The sequence below is a fragment of the Copadichromis virginalis genome, linkage group LG9, assembly GCF_057382275.1.
Source record: "Copadichromis virginalis isolate Kocher_CV1m ecotype Utaka linkage group LG9, C_Virginalis_male_GT1.1, whole genome shotgun sequence".
Classification (NCBI taxonomy): Eukaryota; Metazoa; Chordata; class Actinopteri; order Cichliformes; family Cichlidae; genus Copadichromis; species Copadichromis virginalis.
Window position 1 is genome coordinate 17761865 of NC_140626.1, and position 23477 is coordinate 17785341.

General features: G+C 40.5%; 1 protein-coding gene across 1 annotated transcript in view; it reads right to left on the bottom strand.

Annotated features, from left to right (window-relative positions):
- Window positions 1-900: 900 nt before the first annotated feature.
- Window positions 901-23477, bottom strand: part of mbtps2 (membrane-bound transcription factor peptidase, site 2) — a 31701-nt gene continuing 9124 nt past the window's right edge. Inside the window, exons 4-11 of the mRNA XM_085467979.1 lie at window positions 22449-22552; window positions 17691-17818; window positions 11169-11287; window positions 8101-8281; window positions 7120-7226; window positions 4558-4756; window positions 4172-4247; window positions 901-1820 (exon numbers count right to left, since the gene is read on the bottom strand). Of these exons, the coding sequence (XP_085324105.1) occupies window positions 1598-1820; window positions 4172-4247; window positions 4558-4756; window positions 7120-7226; window positions 8101-8281; window positions 11169-11287; window positions 17691-17818; window positions 22449-22552 (1137 nt within the window). The 3' untranslated portion in view covers window positions 901-1597. The remainder of the gene's footprint in view (window positions 1821-4171; window positions 4248-4557; window positions 4757-7119; window positions 7227-8100; window positions 8282-11168; window positions 11288-17690; window positions 17819-22448; window positions 22553-23477) is intronic.

Here is a 23477-nt window from a genome sequence, read left to right on the forward strand (position 1 = left end):
TGAGCTTTGTGATATGGGGCATTATCCTGCTGGAAACAGCTTTCAGAAGTTGTCAATATGGGCATAAAGAAACAGACAGGGTCAGCAACAATGTTTAGGTAGGCTGTGGTGATTTAACAATGCTCAGTTGGTACTGAGGGTACTAAGATATACATATAAGATATACACCATACCATTACACCACTTGCTTTCATGTTGTTTGCGCACAATTCTGGCGCTACCATCTAAATGTTGTGTGTTCAGTGATGCTCTTCGCCAACAAGTGCGTATCTGAGTTACTGCTGGGGATGGCCAGAAAATCCTAGTAAATCAGCAGTTTCTAAAATACTCAGACCAGCACCAAGAACACATGTAAAGTCATATAAATCAACTCCCTTTTGAAGTTTGAACTTTAGCATCACGAGGACCACATGTAAATGCCTAAATTAACCAAATTGCTGCCATGTGATTGGCTGATTAGATGTTAGCATTAACAAGAAGCTGAACATGTGCACATGGCTTTAGTGGTCAGTGAGTTTAATTTCTCATTGTTTAAATCTTACTGAAGTGTGAGGACTTTTCTATCCTAAGCACTTCTGTGTTTCATTATAATCAATTTTCTTGTCATATCATCTTTGTTGCTGCTGTTTTATTGTAAATGCAGTATTATCACTGTGACAGTATACAGTATTGTCACTGCTGCAGTGCAGGTAATGTTAACTGCTTCATAGGGAAAATTGCACATATTACACAAAATGATCTTTTTTTTGCTTAAATATAAATTATGATATCTAATGTTTTGTCACTAAATGACAAATTGATGAATAAAAGTAAGACATGTGTAGTAGAAGTATAAAGTGGGAAAACACTTGCCAGACATACCAACAGTGTCTTCAACAGACAAAAGAAAAAGGAAAGAAAGAGGAAAAACTGTTATTTTTATTTCACAATTTCTAGAAATTGACTTTTGCAACTATATGGCAGACATATAATAAAAAATAAAACGTACACATAAAGAAAAGGTGAGAGAAAAAGAAAGCAATTTTCGCACTGCAATGCCAGATCAATCTGAAGGATAGACGCCATTTAAATAGGGTCAAATTGATAGGAGTCCATTCATTTAATTAAATAATTCATGTTTTCATGAACAGTAGGTAGTAAAGTTTTTCAACAGTGATAAGGAATTCAAGATTATTATATTGCCATGCATTCACCAGAAAACAAAAGAAAGCTCCTTAAACGTTTTTGTGTCCACAGGTTAGCTTAGTCAATACCTCAGGAAAATATGGCATTTTTGGAATCAACGTAATGAAAAACACAAACACACATGTTTCATCAGTACAGTCTTTGTAAACAGTCACATAGGACAGTGCTTTACAGCAAGTGCATTTGTTAACTTGTTTGTGTGCTTTTGGATTTATGGCAGCAACAAGGTGGATTAAAGTTGTTTTCCCTGGTGGTCCAATTTTAAAGGCAGAGTGATGTTATACTCAACAGTCTCCACAAGGTGGGCAGTGCTTCTAAGTAATGCAGTCTGTTCACAGTTTAATGGTCCACAACACTCAAACGCATCCTGAGACAACATCTCTCAGTCCACCGGGGCAGCTGACCGCTGTGGCTACCGTGCCGTGACCATCCACAGGCCCAGCGCCACGTTGGCCGCCAGCAGGGCACTGCCTGCCAGGAGCAGGAAGAAACCAATCAGCTCACGCTTCTGACGGTCTATTACCACACTGGCCAGCGTGGCCTCCAGCAGGGCGTTCAGCATCCACTGACCATCGAGAGCAAAGCACGGCACAGAGTTGACTACTGCTAATGCGCCAGAGAGGGACACCACGTATCTGAGAGGAAGGGCAGCTCAGGAAAACAAACACAGTAACAGGCAATTATTTAAGTGTCAGTTTAAGCAGCGAGCAATGGAAGCAGAGAAAGTTTACTTCTGTCTGCTGGACAGCTAGCAAACAGTAGCAGTCCATTCTTTACAGTTAGCTCAAAAACTCCAATTTGGTTAATTGTCTGAAAGAAATATTCTCTCCTGTTGAGACAGCTCCCAGTTTGGGCTCAGGACACAGACACACTCTCTACCTTAAACTTTCCATTTTGGTAAATTCCCTTCAGTAGGCCCTGAACAGTCCCATAGTTATGCTACTATAAGCTCTGGCTGTTGATGATAAACAGATGATGAACAAAAAAGTTGCCCTTTGCCACGACGCTCTACTTTACACTTCCCAAAGGCATACCATTAGTACTTTCCCCTTTGTGGTTTCTCATTATTCCTCTTTACTTTCCCTTAATTCCTCAACCAGTTGCAGTGGCCTCCATGAGGTTGATTCTGCCAGAACTCTTCCTGTGAAACAGGAGTTCTTGACCATCACCAACTGCTTGTTCACAGGTTGTGATTGTTGGACATTTCTATCTATATTGTAAGGCTGGGTACTCCAACTCCAGTCCTCGAGAGCTACTGTCCTGTAGCTTTTAGATTCATGCTTGTTCCAGGACATCTGAATCAAATGAATGGCTTGTTACCAGGCCTTTGTCAAACTTGAAGCTGAAGAAGCAATTAAACCATTTGATAGGGCTGTGTCGGAGCAGGGATGCATCTAAAAGCTGCAGGACAGCAGCTCTCGAGGACTGGAGTTGGAGAGGGGAATTAAACTATTAATTAAAGATTAATGAGATACGTTTTTACATTGCATCTTCTTAACATCTGTCATTTAATTCAGCCAAAGCATATCACATCAGTGAGAACCAGTAGAAACAGCATTATCTAGAATATACTCTCAATTAGTTGTTACTTTGGAGTGTCTGTCCATAAAAAAAATAAAGGGATCCACCATGACGTTACTCAGTGGTTTGTGCAGTCTGGTGTTTGAACTCTCAAACTAATCATTATGGCCGTTGCCATGTTGGCTTTTTGAAACAGTACATCACAAAGTCAATCTGACTGTGAATCTGAAGGGCACTGCACACTCTTGTCGAACACAAGAAAGAAAAAGGAAATAAAATATACTGTATTCTTTATCTTCCTTTTTGACATTAATGGGAACATAACTCGAAAAACGAACAAGATGCTGGATTTGACATGACCTAAAACTAGCAAGTCAGTCAGAAATAAACCCATAAACCCAACAGGGATGTGTTTAAGGACAGCACAGATCAAGTGTGGAAAAGGCTCCCCCTCCCCAAATGCATGTTAGTACAATTGAACGTCTGACCAAAGGAATCACCCTCTGGCTTTTTATCATTATGAATGAATGTTTAAGGCATGTCTGCATTGACTTCACCTTTTAGAAACCAAAGACGCATTCATCCTTTATATACAGAATTTTTTCCATAATTGAATTAGCACTGCATGTACACGTGTAAGCAACGGATATAAAACTATAAAACATATAATTCGATTTTAGGGAAAAAAATCCTACTGAGGAAGAACTGGAAGCTGAAAATGACTAGATGAGCAGGTAGGTGCTCACCAGTAGTAATCAGAAAAGGCGGCACGCTACAATCACCTGGTCAAATATGAGCAGTGCTGGTTTTCAAAAGATCACCATTAAAAACATATCAACGTTGAATCATCCAAAATGCCCCAAGACCAAAGAGCATGCTTTTAACTTTCAAAGCATTACATAACAAGAAGAAACAACTCACCCTACCCTTACAAATAAAAAGGTGAATTCACATTAACGAGATACAGTTTTAGCCTTCACCGTCATCTTAACATAAACTTAATGACCTTAATGAGACCATGTTCTTTTCAGCCCAAATAAAAATCGTTTTCAATCAATCCAAGTACCAATCAGCAGTGCCAAGAGATAACTACTTTGTTAAGTAGTCACAAAGAAAAACAGACCTACAAAAATGTAAAAACGGCTTAAAAAGGGTTGAACTGCAATCAGAAATGTGCACAGCAATGCAATTAAGGGCTGCATTCAGGCAATCTTAAAGTGCATCTGGCCTCTTGACTGTGCTGATTAGATGTTAAAAAGGGGTCTTTTATTCAGAAAAAGACATTTGGAATCAAGTAAGATGAAACTTTTATGCTATATAATCCTAAAAGAGGAAACTGAGAACATGCAACACATGATAAAATGTTGCACTGCATGTTATAATTTAAAGTGACAGAAGAGTAGGGTTCATTCTTCTTACACCCATCCTTGATTATGACTGTAGTCCCTTTAACCTGAAAGGATACTTGCAGAAGGTTTCTAGGAATACAGGAAGGTCCAGGTGGAGGAATCCAAAGCGAGGGACAAAGTTAGTCAGACTCACTGTGGAAATAAGAAAACACAGGATATATAGGTCCTCAGTTTGATCCACTGAACACTTTATGAATCTTAAATATGAGCTGAGAAAACATCCAGGCTCTTCGTGATTACTCCCTCTGCCTTGCCCAGAGTCAGTTCAACATCTACAGAACGCTGTAAACACCAATTACTTGCTTATTACAGTAAATGCAGTTGCTTATTACAAGTTTGAAACTGAAAACACAAGATTTAAACAAATGATATGTTCAACAAATGGTTGCTTCAGCTAATTATGTCCTACATTCACAAATGGAGGTGACATAAGTGTACGTACCTGCATACTGCAGGTGTGGCGGATATCCCACGAACAGCATGTGCGTGTTGGGAGGGTGTGTGACACGGATGAAGCGAGTCTGGTTCTCCAGAGAAGGCGTGACGCAAATGCTGGCAGTGTGGGAATGTGCAGCACAGTCGTCATCTGTATGACACACTCGCGTTCCCGTCACCATCTTACGTACTGGCATGCAGGCGTACTGAAGCCACAGGATTACACAAAAAACACAGGAAGTAAAAAACCGATTTTCAGTTACAGCTTTGTTCAGTTACATGCAGCTTTTCTCCATGTTAGCTAGCTTCTGTTTCCGCCATTAACACCCATTCATTTTGGTACGGTGTCTTTTTCCATACAAAGCACGACTGCACAAACACTTTCAGCTTGTATTTCAAAATGTATATCTAATTATTCTTTTCTGTAAATAAGGTTACAAGGTTATGAAAGCGCCCCCATTTGAGACTGGGAGGAGACACTGGCATTGCAGCTTGAATGCGATAATAGAGAGCAGCGCAAAATAGGAGATGATTATTTTTGGTGACTACAACTCAACTCATGACATCCCCTAACACAGACATTTCAGAAATACACCTAGCAGGCACTTTGATAGGTAGAGCAGTTCAGCTACTGGTTAATGCAAATATCTAATTAGCCAATCATATGGCAGAATGGGTAAGAAAGGTGATTTAAGTGTCATGGTTATGGGGTCAGGTGGGCTGGTATGAGTATTTCAAAAACTGCTGATCTACTTGGATTTTCCCACACAACCATCTGTATGACTTTCTGATCTGAAGAAGAGAAAACATCCACTCAGCTGCAGTTCTCTGGGTAAAAATTACATTTTGAGGTCAGAGAAGAATGGCCAGTGTGTTTTGATCTATAGAAAAGGCAACAGTAACTCAAATAAATACTTAATAGAACCAAGGTATGCAGAAGAGCATACCTTAAAGCACATGGGCAGAAGACCACACGGAGTCCTATTCTTGTCTGCTAGAATTTGCACAGGCTGACCAAAATTGGAGAACAGAAGATTGGAAAAGATAGCTCGGTTTGTTCCGCTTAGATGTCTGCTACGTGTATTTTGTTTGTTTTTTTGTAAGCGGAATTTAATTTTTTAGCAAATACAAACAGAAAGTATTCAATCATAATTTTCTTATTGTGAGCAAACAGCCAGACTCAGAGGCTATCCTTCACACTGCAGGCCTTGAAGCCAAATTTGTTTGAATACTGAAAAACCTTTATTAATTTTATTAAGTCCCTTTACAGCAAGCAACATCTTACCCTTTAGGCAACATTGCAAGTGTCAGGCAAGATTATGTAACAATAAAACAGTACTGATAATTGACAGCTGTCATTGGGGGACACTTCTAACTCACCAGAATTTATGAAATAAATGTATCAGAATTCAAACTTTAATTGTTGGTGTTCATTTCCTCCAGATGGGGGTTTGGAAAATGCCCCACAGCCACAAGAACATCAACAAAACCTTAATTTATACAACAGTAACAACATAAGTAGAGATGACAGGGAAGGGGCTTTCCTACACAGAGATTTTTGCGACCTCCACCCAAAGAGGTTTTAGCCACAAGTGGTTGGGGTTTCATTTTACTCTGTCATTGGGCGAGAGGCGGGATACACCCTGGACAGGTCGCCAGTCTGTCACAGGGCTAACACACAGGGACAGACAACCATTCATGCTCACATTCTCTCGCACTTGCACACCTAGTGGCAATTTGGATTATCCAATTAACCTATCCCCACAAACTGCATGTCTTTGGACAGTGGGAGGAAGCCAGAGTACCCGGAGAGAACCCACACAAACACGGGGAGAACATGCAAACTCCAAATAGAAAGACCCCGGCCTGATGGTGGAATTGAACTCAGGACCTTGTTGCTGTGCGGCAATAGTGCTAACCACCGTGCCGCCACTGTGTTACTGTACACATTCAGGATAATTTACTGTAGAGGTAAGCAGACAAGACAAGAATAAGCCTTAACCGCTGCTGTGTTGCCAACATTTGGTGGCACATCAGCCCAGACAGAGCTGTGGGTGGTGACAGGCAAGAAAAAAAAACAGAAAAATTTCAATCTCATTGTCCCAATAGGGGTCATAAAACCAGCTCTCTCATGTAAAGCAGCCCTCGAATGCAGATGCTCAAGCTCTGTCACTCTGGGGCAAAACCAATCAGATTTGGGTCACTTCAGCATGTAAGGTTGACACAGAGTAATCTTCAATCGCAAGAACAAAACGTAACAGAAGTGGCATAAAAACCCACAGAAGAACTGTGGCTACTCAAGAAAATAAGGCGATAAGAAGAACTGGTGATTTAGACAAAGTGTGCTCACACCAAATGCTAATAGAAATCCTAACTTTACTCGAACAGTGTCAAACTTTTTTCACAGCACCGCAGCTGAAAACTCATGGAAAGTCACACATGGAAATAAAAGGGAAGTGAACAAAGGAAGTAATATAAATATCCGCGACTGTCTAAAAGGTTTTGAGACCTGTTTGTATGACTAACCAGCCACAAAAAGCCCCCACATCTGTCAGTGAGTGTGTGTCACCTCTCTCTCTCTGCTGCTCCTGCCCTGTGATTTAATGTAAGAGAAGCAGAGGTCGGTCAGGCTGTTGTTGCTGCAGCAGTCCATCGTTCCATCCAGACGCTTGAAAGCTACAGGGGGGAGAGAAACAAATGGAAAATATAGCACAACTCTGAAAAGAATCTTAAAAATAGATGTTCTGTTAGTAGGTGGACTCGAAATGGATGATTAGATAAAAATAACACAATATCACACCATTTATTCGATGACTAAAAAGTCTTCTGGACTCCTTAAAAGGTCATTGGCTTAACTCTGCATAGTAAAAAGCACATTAATCTGGTGTGCTTCAGGCGAAAAACCCCAAAGACTCTGTTCTGCATATCTAATATGACAATAATTACTAATGCCAGAGTAAGAAGAGTATCATAAGCAAAATCCCCAGTGATAACTTGTTTCAGCTTATTTTCGATAACCATCCAAGACACAGACTTTGAAAGACAAAGGACAAATAAAATGACATAAATGTCTGATCTCTAAGCTGTTATGTCAATAAAAAATTTTAGGACTATAATAGAAAATTAACATTAAGGGCATCTGCTCCTAAATCACTTGAGTAAATTCTAGACCACAGAGAAGCAGCAGGAGCTAGGATTGGCCAGCTGTTACACAATTACCTCCCACATGAGTTGACACTTGGCCAATCGGAGCTCCTGTTGCTGCTCTGTAACTGTGACCCCGTTTAATATTTAAGTGGCCCACTGTAGTGATGACAAAACAAGGTCAATTAATGTTTAAATCAAGTGATTAATAAAGTAGTTTAATAGCTGCCTTTTGAAAGACGTTAATTTATGATGCTATTACGATTTAATACAGTCAAGTCTCCAGGTAGAGGTACTCAGCTGGCTCTTTATTGGAGGCGTACATACAAAACTATGAAATAATACGGCTTTCTTATGTCTTGATAGAGCAAGTCCGGTGGCCTTGCTGAACAAATTCCTCACCCACCTCGTCCATGAGCCCAGCTGGGCTGCAGGCTGGCGACAGGGACGCAGTATCCCGTCTGTGGTGTGTGAGCGAGGTGAGACAGGCAGCTGGTCCAGTCCTCCACTCCCCTGACGGGACAGTCTTCCAGGCCTGTCACTATGTCCCCAACTGACAGACCCCTGGGACCGTCAGCTGCAGAGCTCTGGACCAAATACACACGCAGACATAAATCTTGATTTAAATGGGCAAAAGGTCACACAAGTGAAATCTGATGGCTTCAGTCCTGCAAGCTTGCAATAGTTGGGAAACTCTGACAAATACAATAAGCTCTTGAGCAACAGTCACCAACTGTGGCTACACTGCTGCAGCATAAATACATTAATGAAATAATAAATGATTAAGTCATAAAATTTAAAAAAGTATTTACCGTGGATTTAAGTGGGGAGGATGAGCTCATAAGTCACATAGCCTAAGGAAAGAAATCTAGTGGTAATGTAGCTAATACTATTGTGCTGTTTGTCAGATGGCAACGGGGCTGGTTATTATCTCCTTTGGAGTCTGGTCAAACACCTCGCTTCATCAGTATCAGCGACACACAGGAACTAGTGACGTTCTGGGTGGTTTTAGTCACCCACTGCAGGATATTCCTGTTCTGACCGTACAAAGCGTACATTCCAGACTGCAGAGCTTCCAGTTAGTCTTCTACTCCCCCTCTGTGGATGTTTACAAGAACTTAACACATGAATTTAGCCTGGTTTTGCTTTTTCTGACCCTTCTTTCCTGGTTGGAGATTAGTGATAGTCAGTATTCTGGTCATTGTTCAAGTATTTTAAATGCTGCTACACTGATGAGCAGATAAAGCACCCTACATGGATTTTTAAAGTGGATTAAATGAGCTAATAAAGGGACACTAGCAGTGGTAAAGAACATATAAAGAGCATAGACTCCAACTACAGACTTGGCTATAACTATATTTTACTTAACTATTTACTACAGGGGATTATGTATTGTTGCCCGAACCACCTCAGCTGGCTCCTTTCGGTGTGGAGGAGCAGCGGCTCTACTCTGAGCCCCTCCTGGATGGCCGAACTTCTCACCCTATCTCTAAGGGAGAGGCCAGCCACCCTTTGGACGAAGCTCATTTCCGCCGCTTGTATCCGCAATCTCGTTCTTTCGGTCACTACCCACAGCTTGTGGCCATAGGTGAGGGTAGGGATGGACCAGTAAATTGAGAGCTTCGCTTTTACACTCTGCTCCCTCTTCCCCACGACGGACCGGTGCAGCGTCCGCATCACTGCAGCCGCTGCACAAATCCGTCTGTCGATCTCTGGCTCCCTTCTCCCATCACTCGCGAACAAGACCCCGAGGTACTTGAACTCCTCCACGTGGGGCAGGAACTCCTCCCCGACCCGGAGTGGGCATTCCACCCTTTTCCAGCTGAGAACCATGGCCTCAGATTTGGAGGTGCTGATCCTCATTCCCGCTGCTTCACACTCTGCTGCGAACCGTTCCAGTGCGAGCTGGAGGCCCTCACCCGATGAAGCCAACAGAACCACATCATCCGCGAAAAGCAGAGATGAGATTCTGAGGCCACCGAAGAGAAAGCCCTCCGCCACTTGGCTGCACCTAGAAATCCTGTCCATAAAAATTATGAACAGAACCGGAGACAAAGGGCAGCCCTGGCGGAGCCCATCACCCACCGAAACGAGTCTGACTTATTGCTGGCAATGCGAACCAAGCTCTTGCAACGGTTGTATAGGGATCGAATGGCCCGTAGCAATGGGCCAGACACCCCATACTCCCACAGCACCTCCAGGACACCCCGAGGGACACGGTCGAATGCCTTCTCCAAGTCCACAAAACACATGTAGACTGGTTGGGCAAACTCCCATGCACCCTCAAGTATCCTTGAGAGGACAAAGAGCTGGTCCAGTGTTACGCGACCAGGACAAAAAACGCATTGTTCCTCCTGTATCCGAGGTTCGACCAGCGGACGAACTCTCCTTTCCAGCACCTTGGCATAGGCTTTCCCAGGGAGGCTGAGGAGTGTGAACCCCCTGTAGTTGGAACACACCCTCCAGCCCCCCGTTCTTAAAGATGGGGACCACCACCCCGGTCTGCCAGTCCAGGGGTACTGCCCCTGATTTCCATTTCCAGGTGACATTCCATGTCCCAATTGCCAGTCTTGGCAGCCGGGGATCAGTCCGCCAGGGCCTCCGCTCCTGGCCGCCGCCCGGCACACAATGCACCCGACCCCTATGGCGCCTCCTGCGGGTGGTGGGCCCGCGGGAGGATGGGCCCATGTCCCCTTTTCGGGCTGTGCCCAGCCGGGCCCCATGGACTAAGGCCCGGCCACCAGACGCTCGCCCTTGGGCACACTCCCCGGGCCTGGCTCCAGAGCAAGACCCCGGTAACCCTATCCCGGGCAGGGTAAACTTTTCCCTCGATGTTTTCTTCATAAGGGTCTTCTGAATCGCTCTTTGTCTGGTCCCTCACCCAGGACCAATTTGCCATGGGAGACCCTACCAGGGGGCAAAAGCCCCCAGACAACATAGCCCCTGGAATCCCTGGGACACACAAACCCCTCCACCACGATAAGGTAGCAATTCACGGAGAATTTTTTAAACATATATAAAGGCTCAATTACCCAAAAATAACATTATTGATGATAATATTATTAGTAGTAATATTATTAAGCTGTTCACCTGATGTACCTCACCTCCACAGGTAAACAGAGGTGTGTTTTGTAGCCTTTCTCATCTTAAATCAACAATCCTCATCATCATCGATTGTAATCTGGCTGATGATGTAATAGCATTATGCAGCATTAAAGCAGTGGTTTATTTCAGTGTTTATTTGATTAATTTATGACAATGACATTCCCACCTCAGACAGAAAATGAAACATTCAGCGGGTTTGTTGCTCACAGGCTTCACATCAGTTCAGTTTGGGACAGAGGCAGGGCAGCTTTCTGCTAAGCTCAGCTAAAATTAATTCATGTAGAGGAACGACAAGTAACTTTATGGAAAATGGATTTTCTATCACGTCGACCTACCCCTTTACCTGATATGTGAAACTGAGGCACTGACCTGCACAACCTCTGTGACCAGCGCTCCAGCTCCGGTGGTGTACATGGGAAACAGGAGGAGAGGCAACAGGAAGAGAAAGGCCAACGCTGCCAAACACAGAACAAAGTTGTGCCACACACCTGGAAAGAGAAGACAAAAAATATTTTTTTGTTTTTCCTCATTTTTATCTTCATTTCAGTTGTGTAGTTTTGCTTTTAAAACTTTGGGTTTAAAAAGCAAATCTTATCTTATCTTATCTTAATCCCGTTAAAAACAATATTGTCAACAACAATTTGTGTATTTTATGTTCAATATGGGTATTTGTTGTGCCTGAAAATGAATAAAAATAAATAAATAAATAAATAAAAAAAAAAAACTAAAAAAAACAACAAGTCGATCTATAGATGGAGATGTTCATTTCAGTTCTGTGCTGCTGTGGTTTTTCTTCACCCAACAAGCCATCAGCTAGCAACACAGCTAACATAGCACAGAGGAAGCTAACAGTAGGATATTGGCATTTTGGAGGCATTTTACACCAATAGCTGCTGTTTCCACTTACATAAAAAACTTCTGCAAACATACAAACTGTGATCAAAGTAAGCAGACATGGCTGAAAAGATGAGACAACTATGCTCACTATCATTTACTTTCACTCTTGTCATGTTCGAGTCTTTACACGTGAAGCTAGTAGGGGTTGGTGTAACACCTGTCAGTAAGCTTTTATTACACTTATGTTAACATAAAATGTTGTTGTCACCGCAATTAAATATGATTCCACTGCAGCTGTCTCCTGTCAGCTGCACACCTGCTGCAGTTTGCGGCCTCATGACTCTCACTTTGATCCAAAATAAGATCAGTGAAAATAAATTAGTTGAACAAGACAAATACATTATTTTTCCCCCATTGTATTTCTCCTGGACCTGTCTTCATTTATTATTTCACTGTTTAAGTCGAACTTGATGTTTTTTTTCCATATATCTATCTCTCTCTCTATATATATACACACACACCCAGTAGGGCTGTTCGATATAACGATATATATCGGATGACGATATAAAAACGTCTATCGTTTCATTTTACACTATCCTTTGTTTCGTGGTGTCGCAAAATAAACTCTTTAGGGCATTATTGTTTCATCGTTTTGATGGTCACTGTAGTGGCTATATGAATTTCTTAAAGTTCTCTCTTTCTCTTATATTTTATATAACCACACTACGGACAAGCGCCTGTTTTTATGCGTTGTGGTTAGCAACAACGACGGTAACACCATCGCGTGTCCGCTTGTTTATCTTCCACATAAACCTTTCACAATAAAGCTCAAGATCCTGTTGAGACTTTTCAAAATAAACATGAAACTATACATTTTTAGACATAAGTTGTAACGGCCGCCGTTTGCTTTGTGAGTATTTATTACACGGCGTGCTGCGGGGAAAAGCCTGTTCTAACGTTTGAGTCTAAGGTTTCTTTTTTTGCACCTGTCGGCTCTTTTTTACTTCTCATCCATAAATAATCTGCTCTTTCACGTTATTCTACATCTGTTAAAACACTCGACTCCAGGTACATGACGCGCAGCTGAGATTCACAGAATTTTCAGGAAATGTTACATTTTTGTGATTTATATCGTTATCAGGACGATAGAATTCTTATATCGGGATATGAGATTTTGGTCATATCGCACAGCCCTAATACCCAGTCTTTTTCTCACAGTGAGGCATACAGATTATTAATTTAACAGCGTTATTGATAGGAACTCTGTATTGGCAGACACTTGAAGCCAAAGTCTCCATTTCGAATTGGAAGCGGTGGAAGACAGGTTCTCACATTTTCCAGCCAGCTGCTGCAGTAATTACTCCTTCTAAATCAAATCAAGTGGAAATATGACTGTTAAATTGCCTCGGTGTCTGAACTTTAAATGGCTATAACTACAAGCTCTTGTATTCGTTTTAATTTCTTACCGTGTTATCTTAAAGTATGTAAGTACATAGAAAGGGAAGTTTCTGTTTGTCCAATGGTTCAAAGAAAACTGTAGTGCACCTGCTATTTTCTATGAACAAAAATTTTAAATATTGAGGTCAGTGTATACTCAGTTTCAGACTTTTTTTGGGTTGGGGGGGGGGGGGGGATCTCTTAATTATGTCACTGAGACAGATATCCCATATATGGTCATCACAGCTGTTGCTGAGTGTGCAGATGCCCCACCCACATGCCGTTTGCTGCTACAGCTACACATGCTTCTTTTCCAACTATTTATTTATAAGTGACTTATGTATGTATGTATGTATATATATGTATATATTGTACTATTCTTAGTTAGCGTATTGTCTGTCTTGTCTTAATGTTGGTTTAAAATGGAGCACTGTAACAAAAAATAATTTCCCCCAGGGATCAATAAAGTATTCTGATTCTGATTAAACCCTTCTGTCAATGGCAAAGTAAATTTAAACTGGAGGTTTTGGTTTCACAGCTCATTTCAGACATCTAATCAACTGATAGTATAAAAATAGCGATTATTTGGTCTACTAATGCTGAAATGCCACTCTATCAGGACACAAGATTATAAATACACAAATGGAAATGTGAATAACAGACCACAGTTTTAAAAAACACATAAAATATTGCAAACGTGATGCAATTTCATTTTCCTTACAAAATCACTCTGCACTAAAAAGACTGGCTAACGAGTGTCTCTCTTTGACCTACAAAGGAAGAACTCCAAATATAAGAAGAAATACTAGTATCTTGCTCATGTAGTCTGCACATCACTTTGTGGACAACAATAGTCTTTTCATCCTTCGCATCCTTCAAAAAGCTTAGACTAAAACATCCTTCGTAATGTGAGGATTGTATGGTAAAGTTTTGCTGCTGCTGTAATAACCACCTGCGTGTTTGCCACATATTCTGAATGTAGGATCTCATGCCACAACAGTAACCACGGCTCCCTAAAAATAGCAGTCTATACCATCTTAATTATGCAAGAGAACTAAGCCAGTCTCCCAAAAACCACAGGAGGAAACGTTGCATGGCCTGATGAGGTCAAAGCACTCAACGGTATCACTCAAACATAGTGATGGTGACATAGACAGAGGTAGACTCTGTGGTCAGAGGGAAGTTAAAAACATGGTATTTTGAGGAAAAACCTTTTTGACAAAAAAGGAAAAAAAAAAAGATTTTTAATGTACAGCTGGAAAAAATGCACTACATCTTAAAAAAAAGTCAATGTCTGCCCTAGAGGCAAAAAAGAAAAAAGGAAAATCTTCATGCAGTGTATTTCAAATATTGATATATGCAGTAAACAAACTATTAAAGTTTCAGCACCTATCTCTACAGGAATAAATAATAAACATGTTATGTCTGACAACCCCCCTTGCACGCAGGGCAATCTCGGCTGTGGACAGCGAGAGAAAAAAAAACAATAAACACAGCACGCTATTACGTCACCACCCTCCTAATGGGAAAAGCATCTCTCTCACTTTGTCACGTGAACTGACTGAACATCTCAGTTTTGCATCTGGAGTCCCAACCAAGTTATTTTCTTCTCAGCAAAGCCTGAGGGAATTTTTTTCACTTGATAGATAAAGACAAAGACTGTTTCACAACAGTTCTTCACTGCCCTCTAAAGGCTGCAAACAGCAAAGGGAAATCCAGCAGTATGAAATTTTGCCAGCTGTACCATAATCTGTATGGAGCTCAGCCTCGACCAGACCAGCGTGACATTTCCAAGGCTGGAAAAATTATTCATAGCATCGCCACACTCTGAATTAAGGTGTGGCTCTGTTTACCTGAGTGGTCTTGTTCTGTTCTACTCTTGCACTTTTACTCCATGTCTTCAATCTATAAAATGTGGAAATGATTAAGTGCAAAAATAAATTAAAAAAATTAATCCAATTTCCATCTTTGACTGAATCATTAAAATTCTCTAATAAAGCGACAAAATATCACAAAGCAGGAAGAATGTCAGAACCTTTTTTTTCCTACATTATATTTTTACCGCAATAACAGGCTTCATTCCCCCATTCTTATAGCTACAACCTTTCTTCATTATATTGAGAAATGCTTTCATTAAGATAGGGTGATTGGGATTTTCCATTAAACTGCCCGACAGAATAATTGCTTCAGAATTGACCAAATACAAGTCAGAAGCAATACAAAGACAATAGAATAAATAATCCTATAACACAACATAAAACATCACATGTAGTACAGTATGCGTGGCCCAGCTCTACATAATGAGTGCATCAACTGTATTCAACTGATAATACCTTCATAATTTTACTAATGTAAGTATTTAAATCTGCTAACTTTTAATACACATTAGCCAGACCTTTGTATTGATAAGGCTACTACACATGTATAGTACTGTGCAGGTTTCACCTTGTTGTCCAAGTTTTTTGGGGGGGTTAGACACTGGCTGCTATTTCCACTCATTTTCAATCCAGTCCTTGTACTGGACCATTTCCAGGAGAATCTTATTTAATAGTTTGTATTTTAAATTTCATAAGCCATTTAACACTGACCTGTGAATAATTCATGCACAAAAAGGCATCTAATTCAAGTGATGAACCCATTCCATTTACACATATTAGACAATTTAGCAAAGAACCCATTTTAAATTGTATCACCTTCAGCCTAGGTGACTCCTAAAGAACTACTAGCTGAAAACTTAGCATCTCTCAGCATTGTGTGAATCATGGTTGATTCCCATACTGTCCAATTCAATTTGAATTCAATTTGATTTATACAGCACCAAATTACAACAACAGTCGCCTCAAGGTGCTTTATATTGTAAGGTAGAACCTACAATAATACATACAAAGAAAAACCCAACAATCATATGACCCCCTAATAGCAAGCACTTTGGCGACAGTGGGAAGGAAAAACTCCCAAAGCCTCATCAGAAATGGTTTCAGTGGAAAGGTGGCTGTGACGAAGGTATTCTTAAGTTAACAAAGAAAAGGTGAGGTCTGCCAAAGTATACAAGAACTGCACTGAAAATCGGCAGCAACAGGTTTAATTAAGTGATGAATCTAAATTCAGAAATTGTTGGTTCAAACTTCAAACTTGTTATCAACATGTGCATGGGGACATAATAGTGAGTATCTGAAGCCATCACTAAAACACGGTGGAGACTCGGTCATAGTTTGGGGCTGCATTTCAGCCAGTGATGTCAGAGATCTTGTCAAAATTGATGAACACAGAAAGAAACCAGCAGATTTTGATCCACCATGCAAAACCATCTGAAAAATCATCTGCCTGGCAGTGCATTATGATGGAGGGAATGCGGTACCTTAGGCCTGAGTAACATAGACCTAGACACCAGTCAACAACGAGGTGGATGAGTGGCTGCTGGAGGTTGGCTTGCTGTCATTGGGTGACACTGGTCACAAACAGGTATACGGTTGCTTGCAGATTGCTGTGGCTTGCACAGAAGATGCTGACTCCTCTGCAAACACTTTACTACAAAGAAGTATTAAAACTAAAGTGCGATACAAACTGCAAACTAAGAACATTTGCCTTCAAATTGAAAGTTTCGCCTCTCTACTGAAAATAACACGTTTAAATAAACTTTTACTTTTAAGGCGAATGGTTGAGAGTAGTTGGCAAGTGTTTGCAGACTAGTCAGCATCTTTCATACAAACTAAAGTTAACCAAAGCAATCTGCTAGCAACCGTATACCTGTTTGTGACCAATTTCACTTAACAGCAGCAGGCAACCTCCAGCAACCACTCATCAAACAGACCTGTGGATACTCCAAGTCTCACTGATTGGCCTCTTGGTGCATGACTGTGGCTTAAAAAAAAAAAAATCTATTTCACAGAGATTGCCAGCAACCACTTGCAACTAATTGGGAATACTCACTTTTCCCTAGTAACCAGTGGTTACCAAGCAGTCAACAACCAGACTCTAGGCCTGTATGACCAGGGCCTTAACAAGTCCACATAATCCTTTCATACTTTCTGTAAGGGGGCATGGGTATACATTATCAAAGTGCAAAAGATGCTGCTCTCATAACTTCTGCTTTACAAGAATATTAAGAGCAACACTTACTTACTTCTAATGTTAATCTATTATGTTTTGTTTTTTGGTTTTCATTGTGTTAATTTGGAAATCAAGTTCAAGTCTCTGCTTGACGTTTAATTTATGTTTCATATAACAATTCTACTGCAATTCTTACAGCATGGGGATTTTCCAAACTAACTACTTGACTATTTTCTAATGAAACTGCACTTTTCTTCCAAACCAGACCACACACAGAAAATACTCAGGCTTTAAGCAGCTCCCTCTGATGATCTGCGATGGCAGACATCAGTCACATTCATGTGCGAATGACTGCCAGCTTACCATTCAATTCATTAAGCTCTAATTTTCTTAATTGCAGAGTGAAATGACTTGATGCGATGCAGCTGTCTGCTGCTTAGCAATAAACTCCTCAGAGTGACCTTTGCTGGCAAAACAACATGCTTGTAATAATTGTGATTAATAGCTGGAAACACAATCAGGCTGCCGTAAGGAGCTATCAGCACATCTCAGGATAAAAAGTCTTACCGGCACAGAAGATGCGGAGCTGCTGAGCCGGTGATATGAGGTTGAGGTGTGTGGTGAAGAGGTCCACAAATGCACCAGGATAAACTACGAACACAAACATCCCAAATCCATTCACTCGCACTTGCTCCCTGCGTGAGAACAGAAATAAAAAAAAACAAAGAAACATTAGATTTTAAAGGGAAACAGACTCTATGAGGGGTGTCAAACATACAGCCTGAGGGCCGGAGCAGAAGGAAGATAAAGGAGGTCATCATTTTTGGATTTTTATCATGACCTAGAAGACAAGGAGCCATGCCAAAGCTTTCTTTCAGCTATGATGGAAATATTTCTTTGCAGACTACCAGAAAGTGAAAGAAGCGACAGTGGAATCCCACTCATTTTATTTATTTCAGCCTTGCCATCATGGATCGGATTGATTGGATTGATTCAATACAAATGAAAATATTCCAACAGTACTTGTATTTCTTTATACATACAGCGTATTATCAAGTGGTTTTACTGGTCTAGCCCTGTCTGACACCCTACAAAGGAACTTGCCCTGAGGCCAGTCTCTACAATTGTATACACAAAACCGGTGAGCTCAGAAGGCAGAGCAGGTCACCTACTAATCAGTTTTGTAGTTTGATCCAGTCTGCATGTCAAAGTATCCATGGGCAATATATTGAACCACAGGTTGCTCTCTGATGTGTTGATTGGAGTGTCATGTGTGTGAAGGCATAGAAAAAAAGTCCTTGTATAAATGGGTGCGAATAAGTGAACAAGGCAAGCTGTATAAAGCACTTTGAGTGCTCAAGTGAAGTAGAAAAGCACTATATAAGACCCAGTCCTTTTACCATTTACCACAAAAGCCCACAACATACAAAAGAACAGCAAATGCACAGAAAACAGTGCACTTCAATAAAGCACTTACACTGTACTTACAATAACAGCGCAAAATATTGCACTATTCATTCAATTTTCACCTAGAATCAAATGTTCAAGCCAATTTTTGGTCCTTGAATTTAACAGAGGGTAAACTCTCCTGCTAAGAGAGAATCTTTGTTAACAGCTGGTACTCCAACAACTGAAGTGGTGGAAGCTCCTGGGCAACGCTGGGCAGCTTCCAGGTTTTGGGCACAGTGAGGGAAAATCTTCAAAATCCAAGGTATGACAGATACATAAGAAATGGCAGACTTGATTTACGCTCTCAACGGTAGATAGACTGGTGACAAGCATATGACAGACTGGACCACTTCCTGATGGGAGTCATGTGGTAAGAATGCTTTTTCTTTTTTGAAGGCTTGTAATTAGGTGTTTTAGGGGGTACATGACATACCATGGATGTGCACATGAGATAGGGCACACCTACTAGAAAAAGGCAAAGAGCAGAGCTCATGTGAGATCAAACTGGGCTTCGCTGCCCTTGAACTCAAATGACACACCAGACTCCACTAAACGTATAAGAAGTCTTGAGACCATTTAGACAAACACACTATTGTGTCTGTGAATATTTAGAGGCAAACATAGATGTAGCTTCTGGGAAGTTTGGAGGTACCTTAAACCTTCAAATAGAAAGCAAGGGGAAACATCTGGCTCCAAGCAGAAGCCGGCTTGTATAAGAAGCTATGGGAAAATCTATTCTGGCGCTCACTGGATATTTGACCTCAGTAAACATTTTGCTAGTAATTTCATAATCTAATTTTTTTTTTAGATTATGTGGTTATTAACTGATATGTAATTAAAGCGGGGTGTACTTAGGGCAGAGCCAATGTGCAGTAAGGGAACGTTATTCGCCTCAGGTGTGCAGCAGCACTTGGGGTTACTAAATACGACTGCAATATACAGGGTTCATCAAAAAGAACCATCCAATTTCAAAAGGCTATATTTGTTAAAGTAACAGACATAGAACCTTGAAATACATTTTAAAATACATGGCTGAATATAATGTTTTATATACAAAACTTGCAATTTTCACAACTGCTCAGCATGTCCCTTTCTAGACAAACAGCATATGTCCAGCAACCACATGAAACTCATGGATCCCCTCTTTGTAACAACGCATCTTTCGATTGTTACAGGCGAACAGCTGCAGAATTACAGCACTTTGAAATCAAACAACTCTTTTTGATACACCCAGTATATATTGGACTGAAAGTTAAGAATTCATTGTTAATTTAGTGCAACAGAATTTACAATAAACATCCTTTAAAAAAAAATCAAAACAATCTTTGGCTTGCCCTTTGGTGTGGTGGAAACTAGTACAAAAACTACTAGTTTTTGGCTTCCTTGAACCCCTGTTTGATTGAATCAAGATACTGACTTGACTGTTTATGGATGTACATATTTTTCAAATGTTAATTCTTTTCCTATATTTGTCATAAATACATACCACTGTACTTGGAACCTAGCCCCCTACTGCCTTCACGTTTATCTGTACACAAGTTGTATCCTGTATTAAAATAAGTGCAACCCTTTTGAGAAAAAAAATCCTCCAGCAGAGGTTAATCACAGTCTTACAGACTGGATCCACATGAAAGAAGTCTTTGAGGCTCCTCACTTAAAAATCACTTGTCTGAAATCAGTGGCTTTGTGAAAAATAGGATGATGCAGCAGATCAGAGGGGTCATCTGGACCATGTGCTATGCACACTAATTCATTAGTTTGGATTAGAGCTGGGCGATAGAACGATAACGATATGTATCGCGATATAACTTTTACTCGATAGAGAAATTAAGCTATCGCGATAGACCTCGCCGCTCTTGTCCTCTTAAAAAAATAAAATAAAAAATAAAAAAAGGTCAGCCAATCTAAATTAAGTAGCGCAGAGCCGAACCAATCACAGCCGCAGCGTCATGTCGCGTGACTTGTTACTACAGCACAAGTGCCAAGCCGCACGTGTGTTTGTTTGGGAAGCAGCCAGCGGGTAATGGAGGAAATGAGTGTGCCGACTAGAAAAATCAACCGAGCGTGACCGAAGAGAAAACAGATGATGGTTCCAATGCCGGAGAGATTGTCGAACGGAAGAGCCATAGAAGTTCCGTAGTGTGAAGGTATTTCGGCTATTTCAAGTCTGACAAAAAACAGAGTAGCGTGCACTGTAAATTGTACCGAAAGCAAGTCTGGAAATACAATAAACTGGTGCATGCGTCACACTGTGCGCCACGTTATTGTTTCAGTGAAATGAATTTCTACAATACTGTTACTGTTAATTCTACTCTCTGCAGTGTTTAAATGCTTACATATACACACAGTTACTGTCCCTCCACACATACGACTCGGTTCTGCTTCTATGCCCCAGCTTTGTTTACTTTTTCCCACCGAGGCTTCTAGACTTCTGATTGGCCAACATTTCTGCACGGTTAGGAATCTAGCGCCACCTGCTGCTTTGGCATGTTCATAGCAGCGTTTTCCTTCATTTCTGCCTTTATGTGTGGACGGGATTATTTTTTAAAACGAAAACAGAAAATCTCCGTTTTCAAAAATACGTGTGGACGTAGCCTCAGTCTCTGACTGGAAGCGCTAATTCGTCATTCGGCTTTTGTCAGACTAAAGTAACTGTTAAAACTGTTTGAAAAGCTAAGCTATACAACAAGGAGAGATTGAGAATTTCCTTTTAGTTCTCAGTTTATTTGATATTGACAAAAGTTAGTCAGTTTTGTCTGTTCTTCTGTAAAACAAACTAAGATTTATTTTTAGAATTAATATTTTGTTTCTAAGTGGAATTGACAATTTAGTAGTCTGTTTCATTTGTTCTATTTTGAAACTTAAACGCTTTAGCGGCTGCCTTTTGTGTAGTTTGCAATATTTGCCTTTATTTATCTGAAAAAGTCTCATGTTCCTTAAGTACATCTACCCTGTTGAACTTATTATGGGAAATAAATATTTAAATAAAAACAAGCTGCTGATTATTTCACATTTTACTTGTGAGCAACGGCACATTTAAATCTTACAAATATAGTTATTTGGCTTATATCGTGATAGATATCGTTGTCGCCTGAAATGAAAAAAACATATCGTGATATAAAAAAATCTCATATCGCCCAGCTCTAGTTTGGATTTGCACAATCCACCTAATCATTAACTGTAATCAGAACCAATGCACCATGAAATAAAAATCAGGAATGAATTAAAGGGATTTTTTGGGGCTCATCAAAATCACACAAAGTGAGCAAGTAATACAACGCAATGAAACAAAATCACCAGCAACTTGTGGTTTTGAATTTGACATCAAAACATGCGATTAATACAAAAAACACATTTAATTTCCACTGTACCTGGACAGCCTAAGCCACTCTAATTTTATCAAACCGGTGTTTTAAGGTCAAATTTAAATACTAAAGTAGCAGAAACACATTCTACTTAAAGCAGAATAGAAGGCAAAGGGCTCTATATTTGGCTCATGTCTGCAGGCACATTGTCCCATCTTTAACAATCCTTTATCTCTGATTCAGATAAATCCTTTATCTTAATCCCGAAAGGTTATCAAGGGACAAGATTATAAATCAGGCTACTCTCCTGTGGAACCAGCTCCCAGTTTGGCTTCAAGAGACAGACGTCCTCTCTACTTTTAAGACCAGGCTTCAAACGTTTTGAGCAGAAGTCTGACATACATTTACAACGTCCTCCTTGCAAACACACTTGTAGTATTGGAGTCTTTGTATTCTTTCACCTTTCTGGAGTTTAATATATTATCCACCAACAAAACAAATGCTCTTCATCATGATGGATTCATGCTGGATGCTATGTTGACACTACAATGTGGTGCGGTGTGGTTATTACCTCAGTGCTGCCACAGCGTGGCCCAGCTCATGTATTACTCCACTGAGCAGCAGGGCGATGAAGAAGTAGGCCAGCTGACTTGTGGGTAGATTAACGCCGGGGACCTAAAGACACACCAGAGACAAAAAAAAAAAAAAGAAACTGACTAAGATACGAACATAAAACATAATTCACAGAGTTAAAAATCAGCATTTATGGTTAGTTTTATCCTAAAAATGAAGAGCCAATTTAACCACAGTGTAACATCTTCCCAAATAAAAAATTCTAATTTGTATCACCACTAGGGCTGCCACGATTTGTCGACTAGTCACAATTACGTCGACTATCAAAATCGTCGACGACTGATTTAATAGTCGACGTGTCGTTTGAAGCTTTGTAAGATCGCAAAAGACGCAGGAATAATAGCAGGATTTAAGAGTGTAATAACGGACTGAAACAAAAGATGGCAGCACAGCATGTACAAGGATGCCAGCTGCCGTTAAACCCCGAAGAAGAAGAAGCAGCTGTGTCCCAGAATTCATAGCGCGGCCCAGCTTAGTTTCCAACAATGGCGGTAGCTAGTTAGTTTTAATATTACTCTTATTATTCTTTCTGGGTCACAAAATAAACGTTTAACATATTTTCAGGCGAGAATGTAGCTGTGTAAACCTCAAATATCGGCTCAGTTTATCAAGACACCACATATTTTCAAAAGCGCTCCGACGTTTTCGGAGACGTCTGTTACCCACTAACTCGATAGCTAGGTCACTAGCGCCGTGAGAACACCGGACTCCCGGCAAATTGTTTTCAAACCCACCGCCGTCTTTCGCGACTCAGGTTAAATATATATGAGTCACTTAGATAAATTAAAAATGTTATTGTTTGGCTTTTTTTTTTTTTTGTATTTTATTTGTTCCTGACCCAGATAGCAAGGAAACATTGAAACAATGTTGAGTCAATATCAGGCTGTGTCATTGAACCAACGTTGAAGTGTGACGTTGACCTAACGTCACTCTTGCACCCTTTTTTAATGTTGAAACAACGTCAGGT